This window comes from Mobula hypostoma, chromosome 5, assembly GCF_963921235.1.
Source record: "Mobula hypostoma chromosome 5, sMobHyp1.1, whole genome shotgun sequence".
Lineage (NCBI taxonomy): Eukaryota > Metazoa > Chordata > Chondrichthyes > Myliobatiformes > Myliobatidae > Mobula > Mobula hypostoma.
The window spans coordinates 31,862,216-31,885,882 of NC_086101.1; the positions used below are offsets into that span (position 1 = coordinate 31,862,216).

At 52.2% G+C, this 23,667-nt stretch overlaps 1 protein-coding gene across 2 annotated transcripts; it reads right to left on the bottom strand.

Annotated features, from left to right (window-relative positions):
* Positions 1-22,649, bottom strand: LOC134346730 (uncharacterized). Of its 2 annotated transcripts, XM_063048296.1 has the most exons (12): positions 22,483-22,648; positions 11,996-12,256; positions 9,950-10,222; positions 9,464-9,727; positions 8,196-8,468; positions 6,660-6,932; positions 6,174-6,437; positions 4,906-5,178; positions 2,989-3,261; positions 2,526-2,789; positions 1,107-1,154; positions 2-532 (listed from the first exon to the last, which is right to left on the bottom strand). In XM_063048296.1, the coding sequence occupies exons 1-11, from the start codon at positions 22,532-22,534 to the stop codon at positions 1,108-1,110; spliced, it is 2,517 nt and encodes an 838-aa protein (XP_062904366.1). In that variant the 5' UTR covers positions 22,535-22,648; the 3' UTR covers positions 2-532; position 1,107. The 2 variants fall into 2 exon arrangements, with proteins under 2 accessions (XP_062904367.1, XP_062904366.1); XM_063048297.1 differs by lacking the exon at positions 9,950-10,222 and having other exon boundaries at positions 1-532; positions 22,483-22,649.
* Between the last annotated feature and the right edge of the window lie 1,018 nt (positions 22,650-23,667).

The window sequence follows — 23,667 nt, forward strand, 5'->3', positions numbered from 1 at the left end:
TTATTTGGATTCAGTATTAAAGAGCCTTGACAGTAAAGCACAAACAAACACTTCCCTCCCTACCTCCCACTCCCCCGGCATAAAAGTCACATTTCCAGATCTCCCTGTGATCACCCCCACAGCCCATGGGTCAAAGTGACACCTTAACTCCAGGACCTACCACCCACTCCCCTCCCATCCCACAGGGGCCAGAAGCCACTCTCGGTCAACAGTCAAATTGACTGAATGAGCAAATCTATTCACCCAGCTGTGAGTCTCCAGATGCTGACCAGGACTGAGCTGTGGGTCACAGCTGTTCCGCACTAAACCCCTTCACTTCATCCCAAACACATTAAAGTGATTCAGCTTTCAGCTTTCTATGAAAAGCAGCATTATAGTCTGGCTCCTGCAGTGAATCAGCAAATTATCAGTATTCCCAAGCATGTGGGTCAATGCCCAAATCAAAGGTTAACTCGTTAATCATCCGAAGCCCCAGGATTACATTCTGTTCCCCTTGATCTCTTCATCAACATCTTGCTGTGAATTGAATTTTCTGCAGAGAGGGAGAGAGATGAGGAGAGATAGTTATAGAGTGAGGCAAACCCACAGAGACATCAACAACAAAGCTCCCCAACACTGACAATAAAACCCACCGAAATGCCCCACCCATCACTGGGAATAATATCCAGCGATTCCCAGTTCCCAACAACTACTGCAATATAATCTAGACACGGAACCCATCCTGCACCACACCACACCCATAAAAAACCCATCTTCCCCAGCACCATAAACCCCCCACAACAACCCACCCTCCACACCCCCGACTTCCCCCTACAACACCTGAGCACACCCCTGGCCACAAAACACCAGTGGGGGGCAACCCTGGGAAGAAACAGCATTTCCAGTGACAAACTTCAGGAAAACTGGGCACTGGATCCTTGGAATGGAACGGAGCAGGAGGCCATTCCCAGGGTGAGGTGCTGTGGGGACTGGTTACAGCCCATCCCACAGTTCTGGTTCCGGACCGGGGTTTCTCAGTGCCCAGACTGTGCTGTAATGACCAGCTTCAGCTCCAGTGACAAGAGCTGGGAAGCCCAGCATTGACCAGAGCCCAACACGGTTCCTACCTCAGGCCATGGCAGAGGAGTTGGAGGAGGATTCTCCTTTGTCAGAAGCTGTGAATGGAAGGACAGGCAGGAAAATATTTACTACCAATGCAGTGCAGACACGGAGAAACAAAGACAGCCACATGCACACCATACACCACTGCACAAACACAGGTGTATACAGATAATCACACATACCGACAGAGACATGCACAAAGGTGTTGCACATACACACACGTGGAACCCCTGTTCTATTGAAGAAACCCAGTGAACATGAACAATGTCACACAACCATCCAGCTGTGATTTATAGTGAACATACTTTTAGTTGGATTGTAGCCATTGTCCCCGGCTGAAAAACACAGACAGATGGTGAGAACGGTCCCACATCCCCAGCATATAAGCATTGGCAGGAGATCCCAATCAAACAGAACTCATGGTACAAGTTGTGAAAGGAGACACATCCAACAGGATCACCAGGTGCCCGAACTCATTGTAAGGCCATGAGACGGAACAAAGCTGGAGTGTGACAGAGTGGTCAGTGGGAGGTTTGGAGTGACCATTTACCCTAATACTGACCCTGACCCTGGTCAGGTTCACCAGGTATGGATGCACACGGTAATGAGAGGCTCAGGTGGGGCAGGTAGGAGGAACTGATTTCCCGGAGCAGAGGAGTCCAAGATCAGAATCTGTCAGTGAGGAGCAAGATCACTGGAAGTGACCAGAGGAAGGAATGGTTCACCCAAACCCAGAGGGTGGCTGGAATCAAACACACTGAAGAAGTGGAGAAGGCAGACTCGCATATCACTGAGGATAGATCTAGACAGGTATATGAATAACCAAGATAGAGATGGCAAGGAAATGGGATCAGACATGCAAATATGTGATCATTAATGAGAGGTCAGGCCGAAGGAACTAATTCCATACAGTCTGACTCGCTGACTCTTGCACTGGGGGAAAGTAGAGCACAAAGTTACAGTTAGTCTATGAGATGATAAGAGGCAGAGATAATGTGGACAACCAGCTTTTGCCTTAACCAGGAAGCAACGCCTAATACCAAAGAACATCTTTTTAAGGTGATTGCAGAAAGTGTCGGGGCGATGTCAGAGGGGAGCATGGGACACTGCTGTGGTCGTGATGGAGACTGACACATTAAGGACAGTTCAGAGACTCTTAGTTAGGCACATGGATGAAAGAGAAATGGACAATTTGTGAGAGGGATGTGTTAGATTGACCGTGGAGTGGGTTAAGAGGTCAGCACAATTTTGTGGGCCAAAGGGCCAATACTGTGCTATACCGTCCTGCTCCATGACCCTACAGAGAGAGGCCAAGACAACACGGATACTGTTATAATGGGAGAAGGAAAAGTGGTGGGGAATTGTGGGGTGAAGATGGGTGACATTGGATGCCCAAGTACCGCACAACCAGTGGTGTTTCTTACCGAGGAACAGGACGAGGGGCTCGGGGAGACCCCGGTGTTCCACCCGACAGGAGAACTTTGCTGTGTCCGTGGGCTCCACCCGCACCGTCCTGGTCAGCTGGTAGGTGTTGTCGTGATTGGGGAGGATCCCGTGGGAATGGGTCTCCTCCAGGATCCGGCCGTTCCGCAGAATAGTCACGTCGATGGACTGAGGGTAGAAGCCAGTAGCCACACAGGAGAGCTGGCGGCCGGCCTCGGAGGCGGTGAACGAGACTTCAGGGGGATCTGGGGTGGGAGAGAAAGAGGAAGCATTGAGTGGAGGTAGGAAGGGGATGGGAAGAGGAGACTGCGTGGGGGGTGTTGCAGAGGAGGTGGCGGGGCTGGTGAAGGCGGCAAGGGGTGGGCAGGGGAGGGTGGAGATGGGGGTTGCAGACACTGACTTCCACTCCCTGGCATACACATTGACCCCACCCCACGCACTCACTGGGTTCAAGGTGACTCCCCCCGGCCTTGACATATTTCATCAGCCATTCGATGCAGGTGTGCTCCAGGTATCCCTTCCAACCCTGGTTCATGGCCATGTCCCGGTCCCACTTGTTCTTAGTGATGATACCCCAGGGCACAGGGGTCACCCACACCATCCGGTCCTTGTCGAAGAGGATGAAGTCTGACCCGTCCCAGCCGTACTGCAGGAACCCGGCAGTGGTCCCGTCGTCACGGAGCTCACAGCCGGACATCCTCTGGAGAAAGTGGATCCCTGGAACACATCATCCATTGGCGAGTTGTGGGGCTGTGGACAACTTTCCATCCTGCAGATGTGGCTTTTATTTCCACTCCCCCAGGCAGAACCAATATACACCCCACACGTTCCCCCACCGTTCACAATCCCTACTGTCACCGCTGAACAGACCCCACCATCACTTCTTCACCGCAACCCACCATTGACCCATCCCTACCATCACCTTCCATGTCACCCCTCACCTCCAACACGGTCCCCACCCACATCCTACCATCACTCTCTCTCCCCACCACTGCATCTGACTCCTGCCCCGTCTCTAACATCACCCCACCCCTCCCCACCCTGTATGATCTCTACTATCAGCCCCAAGACAAAACCTACCATCACATCCGTCTCCAAAATCCCCACTGTCACCCCCCCACAATCCCTGTCATCCCACCACCACAAATCCTTATGTCACGCCCACCAGCCCTACAATTCCCACCACACCCCACCCCATATGGTCCCTAACATCACTCCCTCCCCCCTCACACCCGCACTCTCCCCCATCACCTCCCACACCACTGCACATTCCCTATCATCACCCCCTCATTCAAACATTCTTTATTGTCAACACCCTACCCCCACACTGCCCCTACTCTCACCCCCACACCCGCTCAAAACCTACCATCAACTGTCACCCCCACACGATCACCATTGTCACCCCCGCCAGCCCCACAATACCTAACATCACCCCTGCCACCCCTTGCAAAATCACTGACGACACCCACACCATCCCTCCCAGAGCCCCCTGTGCATCCCCATGATCGTTAACGTCACCCCTGCACAACCGCATGATCCCTAACGTCACCCCTGTACACACCCAGGATCACTAACTTCACCTCTGTACATCCCCATGCTCACTAACGGCACCCCTGCACACCCCCATGATCACGAATGTCACCCGTGTACACTCCCAAGATCACTAACGTCACCCCTGTACACCCCCATGATCACTAACGTCTCCCCTACCATCCCCAACAATCCCCAACACCCCGTCACCACAATTTCTAATGTCATCCCTGCCATCCCTCCCACATACCCTAACATCACCCCTGCACCCCACAATCCCTAATGTTGCCCCTGCTAACAACCACCATCCCTCACTTCACAGTCCACAATCCCTAACGTCACCTCTACCACCCCCCCATGATCCCTAACGTCACCCCTGCTGTCCCCCACAATCCCCAACAACACCCCTCCAACCCCAAGATCCCTAACATCACCCCTGCCATACCCAACAAAGCCCAACAACACCCCTGCCACCCAATCCCTAATGCCATCCCTGCCACCTTTCCCATGTGCCCTAACGTCACTCCTGCCACCCCACAATCCCTAATGTCACCCCGGCTAACACCCACCATCCCTCACTTCACAGCCCACAATCGCTAATGTCACAGCCGGCACCCCCACCTCAGTCCATTGCATGACCCCCACCCAATCACTACCATCATCTCCACCACCCCACAAACCCCACCGTCACCTTCCACACCCCTCCCCACCCCACCATCTCTACCATCAGCTCCCCCAACCACCGAAACCGTGCCTGCCATCACCCACCTAATCCCCACAACTGTGTGTTCCCCTCTGCCACCCCTCCCCGCAGCATGGTTCCCCACTCACCACTCGTCTGGTTGGTCCGGTACATGAGGGTCTGGATTTCGGCCTGGGCCCACTGCTCATCGCCCTGAGAGATCCTTGTCTCCCGTTCCCAGTAGTCAGGTCCCTGAGTCTCCGCCATCCACTGCTGACGGGGAACCGACCGTCTCAACTCACTGTCGTAGTAACTGATCAACAACTCATCCACATACCTGACGGTAATGAACTCAGGGACCCCCGACCCCGGGGTCACCGCCGTGGAGAAATAACGGAGAGAGTGAAAGCCTGGAACTGGATCTGAGAGTCAGAGAATAACTTATATCTGAAACCAGGACCCTGAGGCCCAAGATGCCGGGCTTCACCCCCAACCCCCTGAGAGAATCAGAGTCCTAAAACCAGAGAATCAGGACTGTCCCCTCACCCCAAGGGGCATTTCAGCTGCACCTGAAGACAGTGAGAGTCCAAATCCCTGATCACATCTGCAGATCCCTGGCTGAGTTGCCTATATCCATGAGCTGTGGTGTCCCAACCCGGTGATGGAGCGGGGTTATGAAACAAGACACGTTCACCCGGACCAGACTGGGTTCAATCATCAGTGTGTCTCTCTGAGCTCAGGGTAAGTTGCTCTGTGAGGATAGGGATGTGCTCAGTGCAGGTGGGAAAACTCCCAATCGGGGTGAGGACTCGTACGTGCTCCCTCCCTGGTTTAGTTTCTCCCTGCTGTCAGTGGAGAGACCAGCTGAGAACTGAGGTCAGGCCGAAGGAACTAATTCCATACAGTCTGGCCCGCTGACTCTTGCACTGGGGGAAAGTAGAGCACAAAGTTACAGTTAGTCTATGAGATGATAAGAGGCACAGATAATGTGGACAACCAGCTTTTGCCTTAACCAGGAAGCAACGCCTAATACCGAAGAACATCTTTTTAAGGTGATTGCAGAAAGTGTCGGGGCGATGTCAGAGGGGAGCATGGAACACTGCTGTGGTCGTGATGGAGACTGGCACATTAAGGACAGTTCAGAGACTCTTAGTTAGTCACATGGATGAAAGAAAAATGGACAATTTGTGAGAGGGATGTGTTAGATTGACCGTGGACTGGTCTAAGAGGTCAGCACAATTTTGTGGGCCAAAGGGCCAGTACTGTGCTATACCGTCCTGCTCCATGACCCTACAGAGAGAGGCCAAGACAACACGGATACTGTTATAATGGGAGAAGGAAACGTGGTGGGGAATGGTGGGGTGAAGATGGGTGACATTGGACGCCCATGTACCGCACAACCAGTGGTGTTTCTTACCGAGGAACAGGACGAGGGGCTCGGGGAGACCCCGGTGTTCCACCCGACAGGAGAACTTTGCTGTGTCCGTGGGCTCCACCCGCACCGTCCTGGTCAGCTGGTAGGTGTTGTCGTGGTTGGGGAGGATCCCATGGAAATGGATCTCCTCCAGGATCCGGCCGTCCCGCAGAATAGTCACGTCGATGTACTGAGGGTAGAATCCAGTGGCCACACAGGAGAGCTGGCGGCCATCCTCGGAGGCGGTGAACGAGACTTCAGGGGGATCTGGGGTGGGAGAGAAAGAGGAAGCATTGAGTGGAGGTAGGAAGGGGATGGGAAGAGGAGACTGCGTGGGGGGTGTTGCAGAGGAGGTGGCGGGGCTGGTGAAGGTGGGAAGGGGTGGGCAGAGGAGGCGGCAAGGGGTGGGCAGGGGAGGGTGGAGATGGGGGTTGCAGACACTGACTTCCACTCCCTGGCACACACATTGACCCCACCCCACGCACTCACTGGGTTCAAGGTGACTCCCCCCGGCCTTGACATATTTCATCAGCCATTCGATGCAGGTGTGCTCCAGGTATCCCTTCCAACCCTGGTTCATGGCTGTGTCCCGGTCCCACTTGTTCTTAGTGATGATACCCCAGGGCACAGGGGTCACCCACACCATCCGGTCCTTGTCGAAGAGGATGAAGTCTGACCCATCCCAGCCGTACTGCAGGAACCCGGCAGTGGTCCCGTCGTCACGGAGCTCACAGCCGGACATCCTCTGGAGAAAGTGGATCCCTGGAACACATCATCCATTGGCGAGTTGTGGGGCTGTGGAAAACTTTCCATCCTGCAGATGTGGCTTTTGTTTCCACTCCCCCAGGCAGAACCAATATACACCCCACACGTTCCCCCACCGTTCACAATCCCCACTGTCACCGCTGAACAGACCCCACCGTCACTTCTTCACCGCAACCCACCATTGACCCATCCCTACCATCACCTTCCATGTCACCCCTCACCTCCAACACGGTCCCCACCCACATCCTACCATCACTCTCTCTCCCCACCACTGCATCTGACTCCTGCCCCGTCTCTACCATCACCCCAGCCCTCCCCACCCTGTATGATCTCTACTATCAGCCCCAAGACAAAACCTACCATCAACCGTCACCCCCACACAATCACCATTGTCACCCCCGCCAGCCCCACAATACCTAACATCACCCCTGCCACCCCTTGCAAAATCACTGACGACACCCACACCTACCCTCCCGCAGCCCCCTGTGCATCCCCATGATCGTTAACGGCACCCCTGCACAACCACATGATCCCTAACGTCACCCCTGTACACCCCCATGCTCACTGTCACCCCTGTACATCCCCATGATCCCTAACATCTCCCTTACCATCCCCAACAATCCCCAACACCCCGTCACCACAATTTCTAATGTCATCCCTGCCATCCCTCCCACATACCCTAACATCACCCCTGCACCCCACAATCGCTAATGTTGCCCCTGCTAACAACCACCATCCCTCACTTCACAGTCCACAATCCCTAATGTCACCTCTACCACCCCCCCATGATCTCTAACGTCACCCCTGCTGTCCCCCACAATCCCCAACAACACCCCTCCAACCCCAAGATCCCTAACATCACCCCTGCCATACCCAACAAAGCCCAACAACACCCCTGCCACCCAATCCCTAATGCCATCCCTGCCACCTTTCCCACGTGCCCTAACGTCACTCCTGCCACCCCACAATCCCTAATGTCACCCCGGCTAACACCCACCATCCCTCACTTCACAGCCCACAATCGCTAATGTCACAGCCGGCACCCCCACCTCAGTCCATTGCATGACCCCCACCCCAATCACTACCATCATCTCCACCACCCCACAAACCCCACCGTCACCTTCCACACCCCTCCCCACCCCACCATCTCTACCATCAGCCCCCCCAACCACCGAAACCGTGCCTGCCATCACCCACCTAATCCCCACAACTGTGTGTTCCCCTCTGCCACCCCTCCCCGCAGCATGGTTCCCCACTCACCACTCGTCTGGTTGGTCCGGTACATGAGGGTCTGGATTTCGGCCTGGGCCCACTGCTCATCGCCCTGAGAGATCCTTGTCTCCCGTTCCCAGTAGTCAGGTCCCTGAGTCTCCGCCATCCACTGCTGACGGGGAACCGACCGTCTCAACACACTGTCGTAGTAACTGATCAACAACTCATCCACATACCTGACGGTAATGAACTCAGGGACCCCCGACCCCGGGGTCACCGCCGTGGAGAAATAACGGAGAGAGTGAAAGCCTGGAACTGGATCTGAGAGTCAGAGAATAACTTATATCTGAAACCAGGACCCTGAGGCCCAAGATGCCGGGCTTCACCCCCAACCCCCTGAGAGAATCAGAGTCCTAAAACCAGAGAATCAGGACTGTCCCCTCACCCCAAGGGGCATTTCAGCTGCACCTGAAGACAGTGAGAGTCCAAATCCCTGATCACATCTGCAGATCCCTGGCTGAGTTGCCTATATCCATGAGCTGTGGTGTCCCAACCCGGTGATGGAGCGGGGTTATGAAACAAGACACGTTCACCCGGACCAGACTGGGTTCAATCATCAGTGTGTCTCTCTGAGCTCAGGGTAAGTTGCTCTGTGAGGATAGGGATGTGCTCAGTGCAGGTGGGAAAACTCCCAATCGGGGTGAGGACTCGTACGTGCTCCCTCCCTGGTTTAGTTTCTCCCTGCTGTCAGTGGAGAGACCAGCTGAGAACTGAGGTCAGGCCGAAGGAACTAATTCCATACAGTCTGGCCCGCTGACTCTTGCACTGGGGGAAAGTAGAGCACAAAGTTACAGTTAGTCTATGAGATGATAAGAGGCACAGATAATGTGGACAACCAGCTTTTGCCTTAACCAGGAAGCAACGCCTAATACCGAAGAACATCTTTTTAAGGTGATTGCAGAAAGTGTCGGGGCGATGTCAGAGGGGAGCATGGAACACTGCTGTGGTCGTGATGGAGACTGGCACATTAAGGACAGTTCAGAGACTCTTAGTTAGTCACATGGATGAAAGAAAAATGGACAATTTGTGAGAGGGATGTGTTAGATTGACCGTGGACTGGTCTAAGAGGTCAGCACAATTTTGTGGGCCAAAGGGCCAGTACTGTGCTATACCGTCCTGCTCCATGACCCTACAGAGAGAGGCCAAGACAACACGGATACTGTTATAATGGGAGAAGGAAACGTGGTGGGGAATGGTGGGGTGAAGATGGGTGACATTGGACGCCCATGTACCGCACAACCAGTGGTGTTTCTTACCGAGGAACAGGACGAGGGGCTCGGGGAGACCCCGGTGTTCCACCCGACAGGAGAACTTTGCTGTGTCCGTGGGCTCCACCCGCACCGTCCTGGTCAGCTGGTAGGTGTTGTCGTGGTTGGGGAGGATCCCATGGAAATGGATCTCCTCCAGGATCCGGCCGTCCCGCAGAATAGTCACGTCGATGTACTGAGGGTAGAATCCAGTAGCCACACAGGAGAGCTGGCGGCCGTCCTCGGAGGCGGTGAACGAGACTTCAGGGGGATCTGGGGTGGGAGAGAAAGAGGAAGCATTGAGTGGAGGTAGGAAGGGGATGGGAAGAGGAGAGTGCGTGGGGGGTGTTGCAGAGGAGGTGGCGGGGCTGGTGAAGGTGGGAAGGGGTGGGCAGAGGAGGCGGCAAGGGGTGGGCAGGGGAGGGTGGAGATGGGGGTTGCAGACACTGACTTCCACTCCCTGGCACACACATTGACCCCACCCCATGCACTCACTGGGTTTCAGGTGACTCCCCCCGGTCTTGACGTATTTCATCAGCCATTCGATGCAGGTGTGCTCCAGGTATCCCTTCCAACCCTGGTTCATGGCCGTGTCCCGGTCCCACTTGTTCTTAGTGATGATACCCCAGGGCACAGGGGTCACCCACACCATCCGGTCCTTGTGGAAGTGGATGAAGTCTGACCCGTCCCAGCCGTACTGCAGGAACCCGGCAGTGGTCCCGTCATTACGGAGCTCACAGCCGGACATCCTCTGGAGAAAGTGGATCCCTGGAACACATCATCCATTGGCGAGTTGTGGGGCTGTGGACAACTTTCCATCCTGCAGATGTGGCTTTTACTTCCACTCCCCCAGGCAGAATCAATATTCACCCCACACGTTCCCCCACCGTTCACAATCCCTACTGTCACCGCTGAACAGACCCCACCGTCACTTCTTCACCGCAACCCACCATTCACCCATCCCTACCATCACCTTCCATGTCACAATGCACACCCTACCATAACTCTCTCTCCCCACCACTGCATCCGACTCCTGCCCAGCCTCTACCATCACCCCACCCTTCCCCACCCTGTACGATCCCCACCTTCAGTCCCAAGACAAAACCTACCATCACATCCGTCTCTAAAATCCCCGTCACCCCACACAATCCCTGCCATCCCACCACCACAAATCCTTATGTCACGCCCACCAGCCCTACAATTCCCACCACACCCCACCCCATATGGTCCCTAACGTCACTCCCTCCCCCCTCACACCCGCACTCTCCCCCATCACCTCCCACCCCCCTGCATATTCCCTATCATCACTCCCTTACTCAAATATTCTTTATTGTCAACCCCCTACCCCCACACTGGCCCTACTCTCACCCCCACACCCGCTCAAAACTTACCATCAACTGTCAGTCCCGCCAGCCCCACAATCCCTAACATCACCCCTGCCACCCCTTGCAAAATCACTGACGACACCCCCACCATCCCTCCAGCACTCTCTAACATCCCCCTGCACATTCCCATGATCACTAACGTTACCCCCGTACACCCCCATGATCACTAACATCACCCCTGTAGATTCCCATGCTCCCTAACGTCACCCCTGCACACCCATGATCACTAACGTCACCCCGTACATCCCTTTGATCACTAAGGTTACCCCTGTACACCTCCATGATCAATAACGTCACCCCTGTACACCCCCATGATCACTAACGTCACCCCTGTACATCCCCATGATCACTGACGTCACCCCTGCACATCCCCATAATCACTAACATCACCCCGTACATCCCTTTGATTACTAAGGTCACCCCTGCCACCCCTCCTACATGTCCTATCGTCACCACTACAACCCCACAATCCCTAATGTCACCCCTGTACACCCCCATAATCCCTAACGTCTTCCCTGTCATCCCCAACAATCCCCAACACCCCGCCACCACACTCTAATGTCATCCCTGCCATCCCTCCCACATACCCTAACATTGCACCCCACAATCCCTAATGTCACCCTGCTAACACCCACCATCCCTCACTTCACAGTCCACAGTCCCTAACGTCACCTCTACCACCCCCATGATCCCTAATGTCACCCTGCTATCACCCACAATCCCCAACAACACCCCTCTAACCCCAAGATCCCTAACATCACCCCTGCCATACCCAACAACGCCCACAACACCCCTACCACCCAACCCCTAAAGCCATCCCTGCCACCTTTCCCACGTGCCCTAACGTGATCCCTGCCACCCCACAATCCCTAATGTCACCCCTGCTAACACCCACCATCCCTCACTTCACAGCCCACAACCGCTAATGTCACAGCCGGCACCCCCACCTCAGTCCATTACATGACCCCCACCCAATCACTACCATCACCTCCACCACCCCACAAACCCCACCGTCACCTTCCACACCCCTCCCCACCCCACTATCTCTACCATCAGCCCCTCCAACCACAACACCATGCCTGCCATCACCCCCCTAATCCCCACAACTGTGTGTTCCCCTCTGCCACCTCTCCCCGCAGCATGGTTCCCCACTCACCACTCGTCTGGTTGGTCCGGTTCATGAGGGTCTGGATTTTGGCCTGGGCCCACTGCTCATCGCCCTGAGAGATCCTTGTCTCCCGTTCCCAGTAGTCAGGTCCCTGAGTCTCCGCCATCCACTGCTGACGGGGAACCGTCCGTCTCAACTCACTGTCGTAGTAACTGATCAACAACTCATCCACATACCTGACGGTAATGAACTCAGGGACCCCCGACCCCGGGGTCACCGCCGTGGAGAAATAACGGAGAGAGTGAAAGCCTGGAACCGGAGCAGAGAGTCAGAGAATAACTTATACCTGAAAGCAGGACCCTGACTCCAAGATGCTGGGCTTCACCCCCAATCCCCTGAGAGAATCAGAGTCCTAAAACCAGAGAATCAGGACTGCCCCCTCACCCCAAGGGGCATTTCAGCTGCACCTGAAGACAGTGAGAGTCCAAATCCCTGATCACATCTGCAGATCCCTGGCTGAGCTGCCTATATCCATGAGCTGTGGTGTCCCAACCCGGTGATGGAGCGGGGTTATGAAACAAGACACGTTCACCCGGACCAGACTGGGTTCAATCATCTGTGTGTCTCTCTGAGGTCAGGGTAAGTGGCTCTGTGAGGATAGGGATGTGCTCAGTGCAGGTGGGAAAACTCCCAATCGGGGTGAGGACTTGTACGTGCTCCCTCCCTGGTTTAGTTTCTCCCTGCTGTCAGTGGAGAGACCAGCTGAGAACTTGCACCAAGTTCCCCACCAGTAGCAGCACTCTTCCAGCTCCTATAGAGTGCTTCTCACTTCACCTCTGACCCACAGTGATTCCTGGGTACTGAGAGGTATTCCTGGGATTACTGACAGGATGTCCAGAGGGTGGGGCTATTACACCTCCCACAAGAGGGTGACCTCTGTCCCATGTGCCGCTGTCTCTGGAAAACCACATTGAAAGCAGAGACAGGATCTAACTGTACGACACACTCTCCATTGATGGACAGGATGTCGCTCAGTCAACAGAACCAGAGGCAACAGTGGGACAGGAGGAATTTGTGGGATCACTGGTGGAGGAAAGGAATAGGAAGGGTAGGAAAAGAAGGTGCGGCCATTCTATTAGATAACATTTAGCCTTTAGTGAAGGGATTGCACGGTAATGTAACAGTTAGCATAGCACCTTGTAGTGGCAAGGATCTGGGTTCAATTCCAGCTAAACTCTGCAAGGAGTTTGTACATTTTGCACATGAATGTGTGGATTTCATCTCGGAGCTCCAATTTCCTCTCACATGCAGGCAACTATTTTCTCTGCACGTAGAAAAGACTGGGGATAAAAGAATTCGAGATGGGGACATTGGTCTGTCGCGTCTGCAGGATATGGGAGTATAGAGACATTTCCACACCTCATTAACTACTGTTGCGGGATGTGCGTCCAGCCACAGCTCATCGCTGGCCACACAGGGTTGCTGGACTCACTGTGGGTCACCTTGGATGCAGAGAATCTGGTAGAAGGTTCACCTAGTGATCTGGTCACGTTGCAGGCCCAGAATGAGAAGGTGGGTAACCACCAGGTAGGGCGGTAAGGACGGGTACGTGGTATCTGGAACACTCAGAGATCAATGTCCTCTCAACAAGTATACTATGTTGGATACTGATTTCCGAAAGAAACAACCACCAAGATTGATCTTTGAATGTTTCCTATCCATGTACCTATCAAAGTACCTTTTAAATGTTGTTAAATTACGAACAAGAGGAGACCTGCAGATGCTGGAAATCCGAGCAACACACACAAAATGCTGGAGGAACTCAGCAGGCCAGGCAGCATCTGTGGAAAAAGTACTTTGGACCTTTCGGGCCACAATCCTTCGGCAGGACTGGAGAAAAAAAGCTGAGGAGTAGATTTCATAGGTGGGGAGACGGGGGAGAGGAACACCAGGTGATAGGTGACACTTGGGTGGGAGGGATGAAGTAAAGACCTGGGAAGATGGTTGGTGAAAGAGACAGAAGCCCACCGAAGAAAGAAAAAGGGGGAAGGAACACCAGAGGGAGGTGATGGGTGGGCATGGAGATGAGGTAAGAGAGGGAAAAGGGGATGGGAGATGGTCGGGATGGGGTGCGGGGTGTTGGGGGACATTACCGGAAGTTTGAGAAATCGACGTTCATGCCATCAGGTTGGAGGCTAACCAACCTGTTCCTCTAACCTAAATATGGCCTCATCACGACAGTGGAATTGAAATGGGTGGCCGCTGGGAGATCCCACTTGTTCTGGCAGACGGAGCGTAGATGCCTGGCAAAGCGGTCTCCCAACCTACATTGGGTCTCACTGATATACAGGAGGCCACACCGGGAGCACCGGACACAGTATATGATCCCAACAGACTCACAGGTGAAGTGTTGCCTCATCTGGAAGGACTGTTTAGGGCCCTGAATGGTAGTGAGGGAGGAGGTGTAGGGGCAGGTGTAACACTTGTTCCGCTTGCAAGGATGCTCAATGGGATTCTCAATCGCCGGTTCTTTGACTTTCTCACGTCCTGCAAGGATCGGAAGATCTCCCGTCTACAGACCACCAAACCTATTGACTCCTATGCCGGCAGGCCCAGACGTCTCCAGACCGCGATCTCTGCTGCTGACCTCAACGGCTCTAACTATCCAGAGCAGATTCAAAACCCGGACTCCACCACCATGAGTGCAGGTTCCAATGACCTCAGACATCACCAAAGTGCCTATTGTGCAACCTGCAACTCCATCTCCGGCCTTGACCTCCATGCTGGGTCTTCAGGAGCTGCTGCTGGCACCCCCGTCTCCCCCTCCCCCACCGCCATTCCTCAATCCCGTTTCTTTCAGATCCCACCGCCAGCTCTTGGGCTCTCGGAGACTCCCTCTTTTCTCCCTCCACCATCCTGAACACCCCAAACCTCCTTTCCCCTCAGACACTATCAACCCCCAACCACCTCTGATCCCAGCTCCCATCCGTGCTGGGTCTTTACCATTCCCTCCAACCTTCCCCTCTCTGAGGCAGAATGTTCTGTCCTCAGTAAGGGCCTCAGCTTTGTCCCCCTGTGCCCATGACTCAGTGAGTTCCACATCCGCCACAACGCTAAGCTCTTCTTCCGCCATCCCCGTCTCCGAGCCTATTTCTTTGGCAGGGAATCTCCACCACGCACCAATGACCCCTTCTCCCATCTTCAACCATTCTCCTCTTCCTTGATGCCCCACCTTGGTCTTCTACCTGCTCTGGACCTTTTCATTGCCAACTGTTGACATGATATTAGCTGTCTAGACTTTAATACTCCTCTCTCCTATTCCAACCTAATTTCTTCCGAACGATCGGCTCTCCACTCCCTTCGCTCTAATCCTAACCTCACCATCAAACCCGCAGATAAGGGAGGCACTGTAGTAGTCTGGCGTACTGACCTCTACTTTGCTGAGGTCCAGCGCCAACTCTTAGACACCTCTTACTTACCCTCGAACAGAATCCCACTAAGGAACACCAGGCCATTGTCTCCCACACCATCACCAACCTTATTGACTCTGGGGATCTCCCATCCACCGCCACCAACTTCATAGTTCCTGCACCCCACACCTCCTGTTTCTACTTCTTACCCAAGATCCACAAACCTGTTTGTCCAGGTAGACCCATTGTTTCAGCTTGTACCTGCCCCACTGAACTCATATCTGCATACCTCGATTCTGTTTTATCCCCCCAGTTCAGTCCCTTCCCACCTACATCCGTGACACCTCACATGCTCTTGATCTATTCAAGGATTTCAAGTTCCCCGCCCCCATCATCTTATTTTTACTATGGATGTCCAGTCCCTATACACCTCCATCCCCACCAGGAAGGCCTCGAACCTCTCTGTTTTTTCTGGACACCAGACCTAACCAGTTCCCCTACACCACCACTCTCCTCTACTTAGTGGAACTTGTCCTCACTCTAAATAATTTCTCCTTTGGCTCCTTCCACTTCCCTCAAACAAAAGGTGTAGCCATGGGCACTTGCATGGGTCCCAGCTATGCCTGCCTTTTTTGTCGGCTACATGGAACATTCTATGTTCCAAGCCGACACCGGTGGCCGCCCCCCATTTTCCCTATGCAACATCGACGACTGCTTTGGTGCTGCTTCCTGCAGCCATGCAGAGTTCGCCAACTTCATCCACTTTGCCTCCAACTTCCACCTTGCCCTTAAATTCGTCTGGTCCATTTCCAACACCTCCCTTCCCTTTATCAATCTCTTTGTCTCTGTTTCTGGGAACAGCTTATCTACTGATGTCTATTACAAATCCATGGACTCTCACAGCCACCTAGCCTACACCCCATCCCATGCTACTACTTGTAAAAATGCCATCCCCTTTTCTCAATTTACCCACCTGCACTGCATCTGCTCTCAGGATGATGCTTTTCATTCTAGAATGAAGGAGATGTCATCCTTTTTCAAAGAAAGGGGTTTCCATTCCTCCACCATCAATGCTGCCCTCAATGGCATCTCTTCCATTTCATGCACCTCTGCTCTTACTCCAACCTCCCTCCTCCGGCCACCCTACCTGGGATAGGGTTCCTGTTATCCTCACCTACCATCCCACCAGTCTCCGCATCCAGCACATAATTCTCCGAAACTTCCACCACCTCCAACGGGATCGCACCACCAAGCACATTTTTCCCTCCCCCCCCCCCGACTTTCCACTTTCCGCAGGGATCGCTTCCTGCATGACTCCCTCGTCCATTCATCCCTCCCCACTGATCTCCCTCCTGGCACTTATCCTTGCAAGCCAAACAAGTGCTACACCTGCCCCTGTACCTCCTCCCTCACTACTATCCAGGGCCCTAAACAGTACTTCCAGGTGAGGCGACACTTCACCTGTGAGTCTGTTGAGGTCATTTGCTGTGTTCGGTGCTACCGGTGTGGCCTCCTGTATTTCGGTGAGACACAACGTAGATTGGAAGACTGCTTTGCCGAACTTCTATGCTCCATCCGCTAGAACAAGCGGGATCTCCCAGTGGCCACCCATTTTAATTTCACCTCCCATTCCTATTCCAATATGTCCCTCCATGGCCTCCTCCATTGTTGTGATGAGGCCACACTTAGGCTGGAGGAACAATACCTTGTATTCCGTTTGGGTAGCCTCCAACCTGATGGTATGAACGTCAATTTCTTGAACTTCCAGTAATGCCCCCAACCCCACTTCTCTATTTCCCATCTCCATTTCCCTCTCTCACCTCATCTCCATATCCACTCATCGCCTCCCTCTGGTGTCCTTCACCCTTTTTCTTTCTTCCATGTTCTTCTGTCTCTTTCACCAATCAACTTCACAGCTCTTTACTTCATTCCCCCCCCCAACCCTCCAGATTTCATCTATCAGCTGGAGCTTCTCCCCACCGCGCACCCCCCCCACCTTTCAAATCTACCCCTGAGCTTTTTTTCCCTCCAGTCCCGCAGAAGTATTTCGGCCTGACACGTCAACTGTACTCTTTTCCATAGATGCTGCCTGGCCTGCTGAATTCTTCCAGCATTTTGTGTGTGCAGCTTTTAAATGTTGTTAATGTACCTGACTCAACCACTTAATCTGGAACCTTCTCTGGCAAAGATGAACCACACATTAGGTGCAGAAGCTGCCCTTTGTTAACTTATCTTCCCTTCACGTTAAACCTTTTCCCACAAGTCTTGATCACCCAACACTAGAAAAAAGATTGTGAGCATTCACCCTCAAGATGTTACCATAAGAACAGAAGGCATAGAAGCACAATGAGCTATTCAGCCCACTGAGCAGGCACTGCCATCTTAACATTCAAGGTTTCAATGAGATCCTTCCTCATTCTTCTAAATTCTGGCGAGCACAAGCCCAGAGCCATCAGTCACTCCACATACGATATTATTCCTGGAATCATTCTCATGAACCTCCTCTGAATCCTTTTCAATGTCAGCACACCCTGTCCTAAATAAGGGGCCCAGAACTGCTCACAACTCTCCAAGTGAGACCTCACCAGTGCATTAGAGAGCCTTAACTTTCTAAATATCCTTAGCATCCTTGCTTTTATATTCTAGTACTCTCGAAATGAATGCTAACATCGCATTTCCCTTCCACGAAATCCTGCACAAGAACTCCCGAATCCCTTTGCACCTCAGACTTGTGAATTTTCTCTCCATTTAGAAAATATTCTATGCCTTTACTCCTTCTACCAAAATCCATGACCATACACTTCCCGACACTGCATTCCATCCGCTACTTCTTTGCCCCTTCTCCTAATCTGTCTATGTGCTTCTGCCGACCCCTTGTTTCCTCACCACTACCTGTCCCTCCACCTATCTTTGTGTCATCCTCAACCTGCGCCATAAGCAATCAATTCCATCATGCACATTATTGACATACAAGGTAAAGAGAAGCGGTCCCAACACCAGCTCCTGCAGACAGCACTAGTCACCAGCAGCCAAACAGAAAAGGCTTCTATTATTACCACTTCTAGCTTCCTGCCAATCAGCCAATGCACGATTCATGCGATATCTTTCCTGTAATACCATGGTCCCTTGTTAAACAGCCTCATGTGAGGCACCTTGCCAATGGTCTTCTGAAAATTCATGTACACAGCATCCACCAATTCTCTATCCTGTTCATTACACACTTTGACAAGATCATCCCTCATTCTCCTAATCTCCAATGACAAAACACCCAAGCCACTCAACCACTCTCCATAACAGTCCTTCCAGCCCAAGGAACATGCTGATAACTCACTTCTGGTCCATTACAACTTAATGGCTTCTTTCCTGAAACAGACTGACCAAAACAGATCACAATACTCCAAATGAAACTGCTCCAATGTCCCAGAAATAATAAATCAACTTCCATACTCAGTGCCTTGACTGATGAAGGTGATCCTGCCAAAACCCTTCTTTGCCACCCTATCTACCTGTGATGCCACTTTCAGAGAACTTTGTAGTTGAAGACCTTGAACCTCTTCTACAACACTCCCAACTATTCACCTTGAAAGTCATGCCAGGATTTGATTTCCTAAATTACAGAACCTCATACTTATCTGAACTAATTTGTCATTGCATGAACCATTTACACCACTGGCCAAGATCCCTCTGTAATTTTTGACAATCTTCTGCACAGGCTGTCTGTTTGGTTACCTTCTTCAATGCCTGTCTGTCTATTTATTTATTTAGAGGACAAGCCCTTCCAGCCTTTCAAGCCAAACTGCCAGCAACCCCCATTTAAATTTTAGCCTAGTCCTAATCACAGATCAATTGAAAATGACCAATTAACCAACTAACTGGTACATCTTTGGACTGTAGGATGAAACTGGAGTACCTGGAGAAAACCCAGGCATGCTCTGGGGAGGGAGTACAAACTCCTTGAGGAAGATGCTAGAACTGAAGCCTGAAATCTGATGCCCTGAGCTGTGATAATGTCACACTAACTGCTCCACTACCGTGGCACCCAACACGATGAGGGTCAGTGTGCAACATGCTAAGAAGCTGGGCTTCTAAAGGAAGAGGTCATGTAAGGTCTTTGAAGCACATGAAAGTGGCTAAGTCCATAGGGCCTGTTGGGATATACCCAGGTTATTGAGAGAGGCAAGAGATAAGATTGATAGGGCCTGATAATGATCTTTATGAACTGTGATCTTGAATAATTGTTCTTTTGTGGTAAAAGGGAAAGTCCTGGTAACTACAGGGCAGTAGTAGGGAAGCGACTGACAAAAACTAAATGAAAGGACAACACTCTGACTCCTCCCACTGATCCAATTATGTATTGATTTGGCTAGCTTACCCTGGATCCCATATGTTCTCACTTTCTGGACCTGTCCACCATGTAGGATGTCATCAAAAGCCTTTCTGGAGTCCATGTTGGCAACATCTACTGCCCATCCCTTGTCAATCCTCTTGGTCCCCTCTCCAAAGACTGCAGTCAGATTTGTGAGAAACAGTTTCACAGCCCTTGCCTTTCCAAATACAGGTTGATCCAGTTTCTCGGAATCCTATCTGGTACATTTTCCAGCACTAACGTTAGGTTCAACAGCCTGTAGTTCCCAGCTTGCCCATGCAATCTTTCTTACGTAAAAGGATAACATCAGGTATCTTCCAATCTTCTGGTACCATACCCTTGTCTATTGAAGAAACTGATCTCCCAGGGCCCTTACAATTTCTGCCTTCATTCTTATAATATCCTTGGGTACTCTCATTCAGACCCATGGATTTATCCATTTTTATGCACCTCAAGAACACCAACACCTCATTTGTAATATTGAAATGTTTCAGGATGTCTCTATAGTCTTTCCTGAGTTCCCCAGCTTGGGCCTGACCTTCTCCCCAGTTAAGTGGAGATATGAAGTATTTATTTGAGACCTCTGGCTCCACATATATACAGCCACACTGATCCTTCAGGGACATCTGCTCTCCCCAATTAGCCCTTTGTTCTTGATATACGGATAATTTTCGGATTATCCTTGACGGAGAAGGTAAAGAAGATCTCATTCTCCCTATGATGGAAATGCATAAGACGGTGGTCAGGCTACTGTGAACATGTCTGCTCAGCATACCATTGGAGGCTAAGAGGTGACCTGATATGTAAGATAAGAGCCATAGATAGGATAGAAAATCAAAATCCTTTTCATAGGGGTATGAAAACTTGAGGTCGGAATTAAGGTGAGAGGCAGCAGCTTTACAGGAAATCTGTTGTATTTACACAGAGAGCGTTGGTATTTGAAATTCATTGCTAGTGGTGAGTTTAAGAAGGCGCTGATGACTTGGCGACTTCGGGCTGGTGGATAACGAAACAAGGAAAACAACTAAATACTTTGTTAATCCCAATATTTCTGGCAAGTAATAGCCTGTAACTTCCCTTTGGACTCGGAGGCAATTTGATGTGGCAGAACCGAGGCATTGGGCCCGTCACCGAGAGCGGGGAAGACCCGAAGTTCGATCTTTCGAAGTGCAAATGTCAGTTACCGGCCGAACTGAGGCGGCGCGGTCGGGGCACCAGGGCGGATTGGAGAGACTGGACTCGATCGTTTGAAAGGAGACAAGCACAGGGCCGAATCGGAAAGATTGGTTACAGTCCGAATCTTGGCGGCGCGGTCGCAGCACAGAACGTATCAAGGCGATTGAACCCTATATTCGATTTTGGCTCCCGGCAGGTTGAAGAGGTCAGGGTGAGGGGGGCCCGGGGCAAAGGAGGGGCCGGTTCATATCGCTGCTCCGTGACTCTGCTCTGCGCTGAACTACGGGACTCTGTTTGCGGACTTCATTTCAGAATGCTATGTGCTTGCAGCTATTGTTTGCACGAGGATTTTTCCCCCTCTGCACATTGGGTGTTTGGCAGTCTTTTTCAGATGGGTTCTTTTAGGTTTTTTTTGTTTCGTGGCTGCCTGTTAGGAGACGAACCGCAAGTATAATGTACACAAACTTTGATAATAAATGTACATTGACAGAACTTTGAGGATGTGGTGCAGACTAATCCGAGCATTGCATTTAAGAGGCAATTGGACACTTGAGTAGGAAAAATCCGGCAAGGACGGTTCCAGGACCGGCTGAGAAAGAAAGGAGGCACGGTGCTTGCGGCCTCATTCCGTAAAAACCCAGAGTGACAGAAACTCCGAAGATTTCATCCCTGGGCGAGGAAGGATCTTCGATTAGAAGACACCTGCTGGGCTGCACCTGGGGACAACTTGAAAGACTGGCTAGGATTCTAGCGATCTGCAGTCGGCGGCCCCTGCCCCAGTAGGGGAGATGGGATTCAGCTGGGCTTGAATGGGAAAGGTATAGGAGGGATGTTGTATATCTATGCACAACCCCCTCTGGTCAGTTGCACCTCAGTTCCACCATTTTACCCGCATTGTCTCTCCAACATCAGAAGCGGAAAACGCTGGAATTTCTGAACAGCTGAGCCAGCACCATATTTAATGTTTCAGGTCCAGAACTGGGAAACTGAGAAAACGAGTGGGTGGGAGGGATTGGACAAGTACACTATCTCTGATACGGTGGTCAGCGCTGGCCGGTACATACACTCGTCTGATGATCAGATGCCTTCACAATGCCAAGGTGCTTCACTTACTGACACTCCTGTAACACATTTAACCTGCTTCGCACAGCCCAGTCCGAACCTCTCGCTGTCCTCTTGGGCCAAGCTGCGGAAATGCCCGCTGCACAGCTTTACCGCAGTCATGAACGTGTCGGGAGGAAGCAGTTCTCCAGCATGGGGACGGAGGACTGAACTGGCTCGTCCATACCGTGCTATAAACCAGACCTCTGCCCACCTCCATCCCAGGTCAGTGAAGGTGCCGAGGTTAACCCATACACCCCCCCCCCCCGCGCTTCCCTCCCTACTTCCCCTCCCGTATGCAGTCTCTGCGGGGTTTCCCACCACATCAACCTCCCACCCCCACCACCACACTGATACTCATTGTGCTCAGGCTGGGTGGCGTGGGACCTTGACATCTTGACGAGGGACGATCACGCTGTGTCCATCCGCTCACTTACTGACCGGGGGCTGAATGTCCCGCTGACCATTGCCCCTTCACTCACCTGCGGAGACCCCTCCACACAGGAGGGCCAGCAGTAGTAGACGCAACACCATTCCTCCCTCTGTATCAGAACTGTTTCGAGTTCCCAAGTCCTCCACCCGTGCTCAGTCTGGTATCAATCGCACTCGGTTCATCGCTCCCTTCTGCGGACTGTGCGCGGTGTCCGAACTGCACGCTGATTGGTCCGCGGGATGCCATTCAGCATTTGCCTCTGCTTAGTGTCATTGGACTCTGGGCAAGAGTGGTCACTGAAGTTTGAGTCGCTTGGAAATAAAGTTACCAATTTCTGCATCCATCCAATCAGAAAAATAGCTGTATGTGTGGACGACGGGTTGAATAGAGTTTGGGAAAAAAATCGACAGTGTAGGAACGGGAGGGAGAGACAGAGTCCTGCTGTTACAGCTCCCGGAGCAGACCCTGGGGGCCAAACTCCGGTGACACAGGAAGGAGGAATGAAGCTACTTCTACTACTGTTTGCCCTCCTCTGTGGATGGGTCTCCACAGGTGAGTGAAGACACTGAAGGAGATAGATAAGCTGGTAAATAAATTCGGCGCGAGAAGCATCCGTGGAAGAACAGAGATGGTCAGTGCCGTGGGATTGAGAGTGCAGAGGGGGGGAAGCCAGTCCAGAGAGGTGAACCAAGGGGCGAGACAGGGGATGGTAGGTGTTGGGTGGAACCAGGTGAGGGCCCAGCGAATGGACCGATGGAGTTCAGAGACAGACTCTGGTAGAACCAGAGGGGAGGGGTGATGAGCAGATGGATCCAGATGGCAGAGGAGATGGGGAGGGTAGGCCAAGGAAGGAGAATCTCAAGTAAATAGATGTATTTAAACCCTTTTTTTTTACTGAAGAGGCATAGGCATCTCTGATCACGGTGCGGTCGTGGTGTAGGAGGTTGGGGTAACAAGTGGAATAGAGGGGCTGGGGGAGTGAACAAGGATAGAGAGAATACCAGAAATGGGAAGGGAAACACAGAGGGTACCGCTAACTGAAATCTGAAAGTAGAATGTACAGACCATCGGGTCGTGAAGGGTGAAAGGACAGGTAAATGGCGGGGACAGTACACACGATCCTACTAAATGGCTGCCCCTTGATCTCGCTGATGTAAATCAGGCTGGAGTACCTGAAAACAGAGGAGGAGTTTGGAAGTGGTGAAGACGAATATAAATTCACCTAGAATGGGTG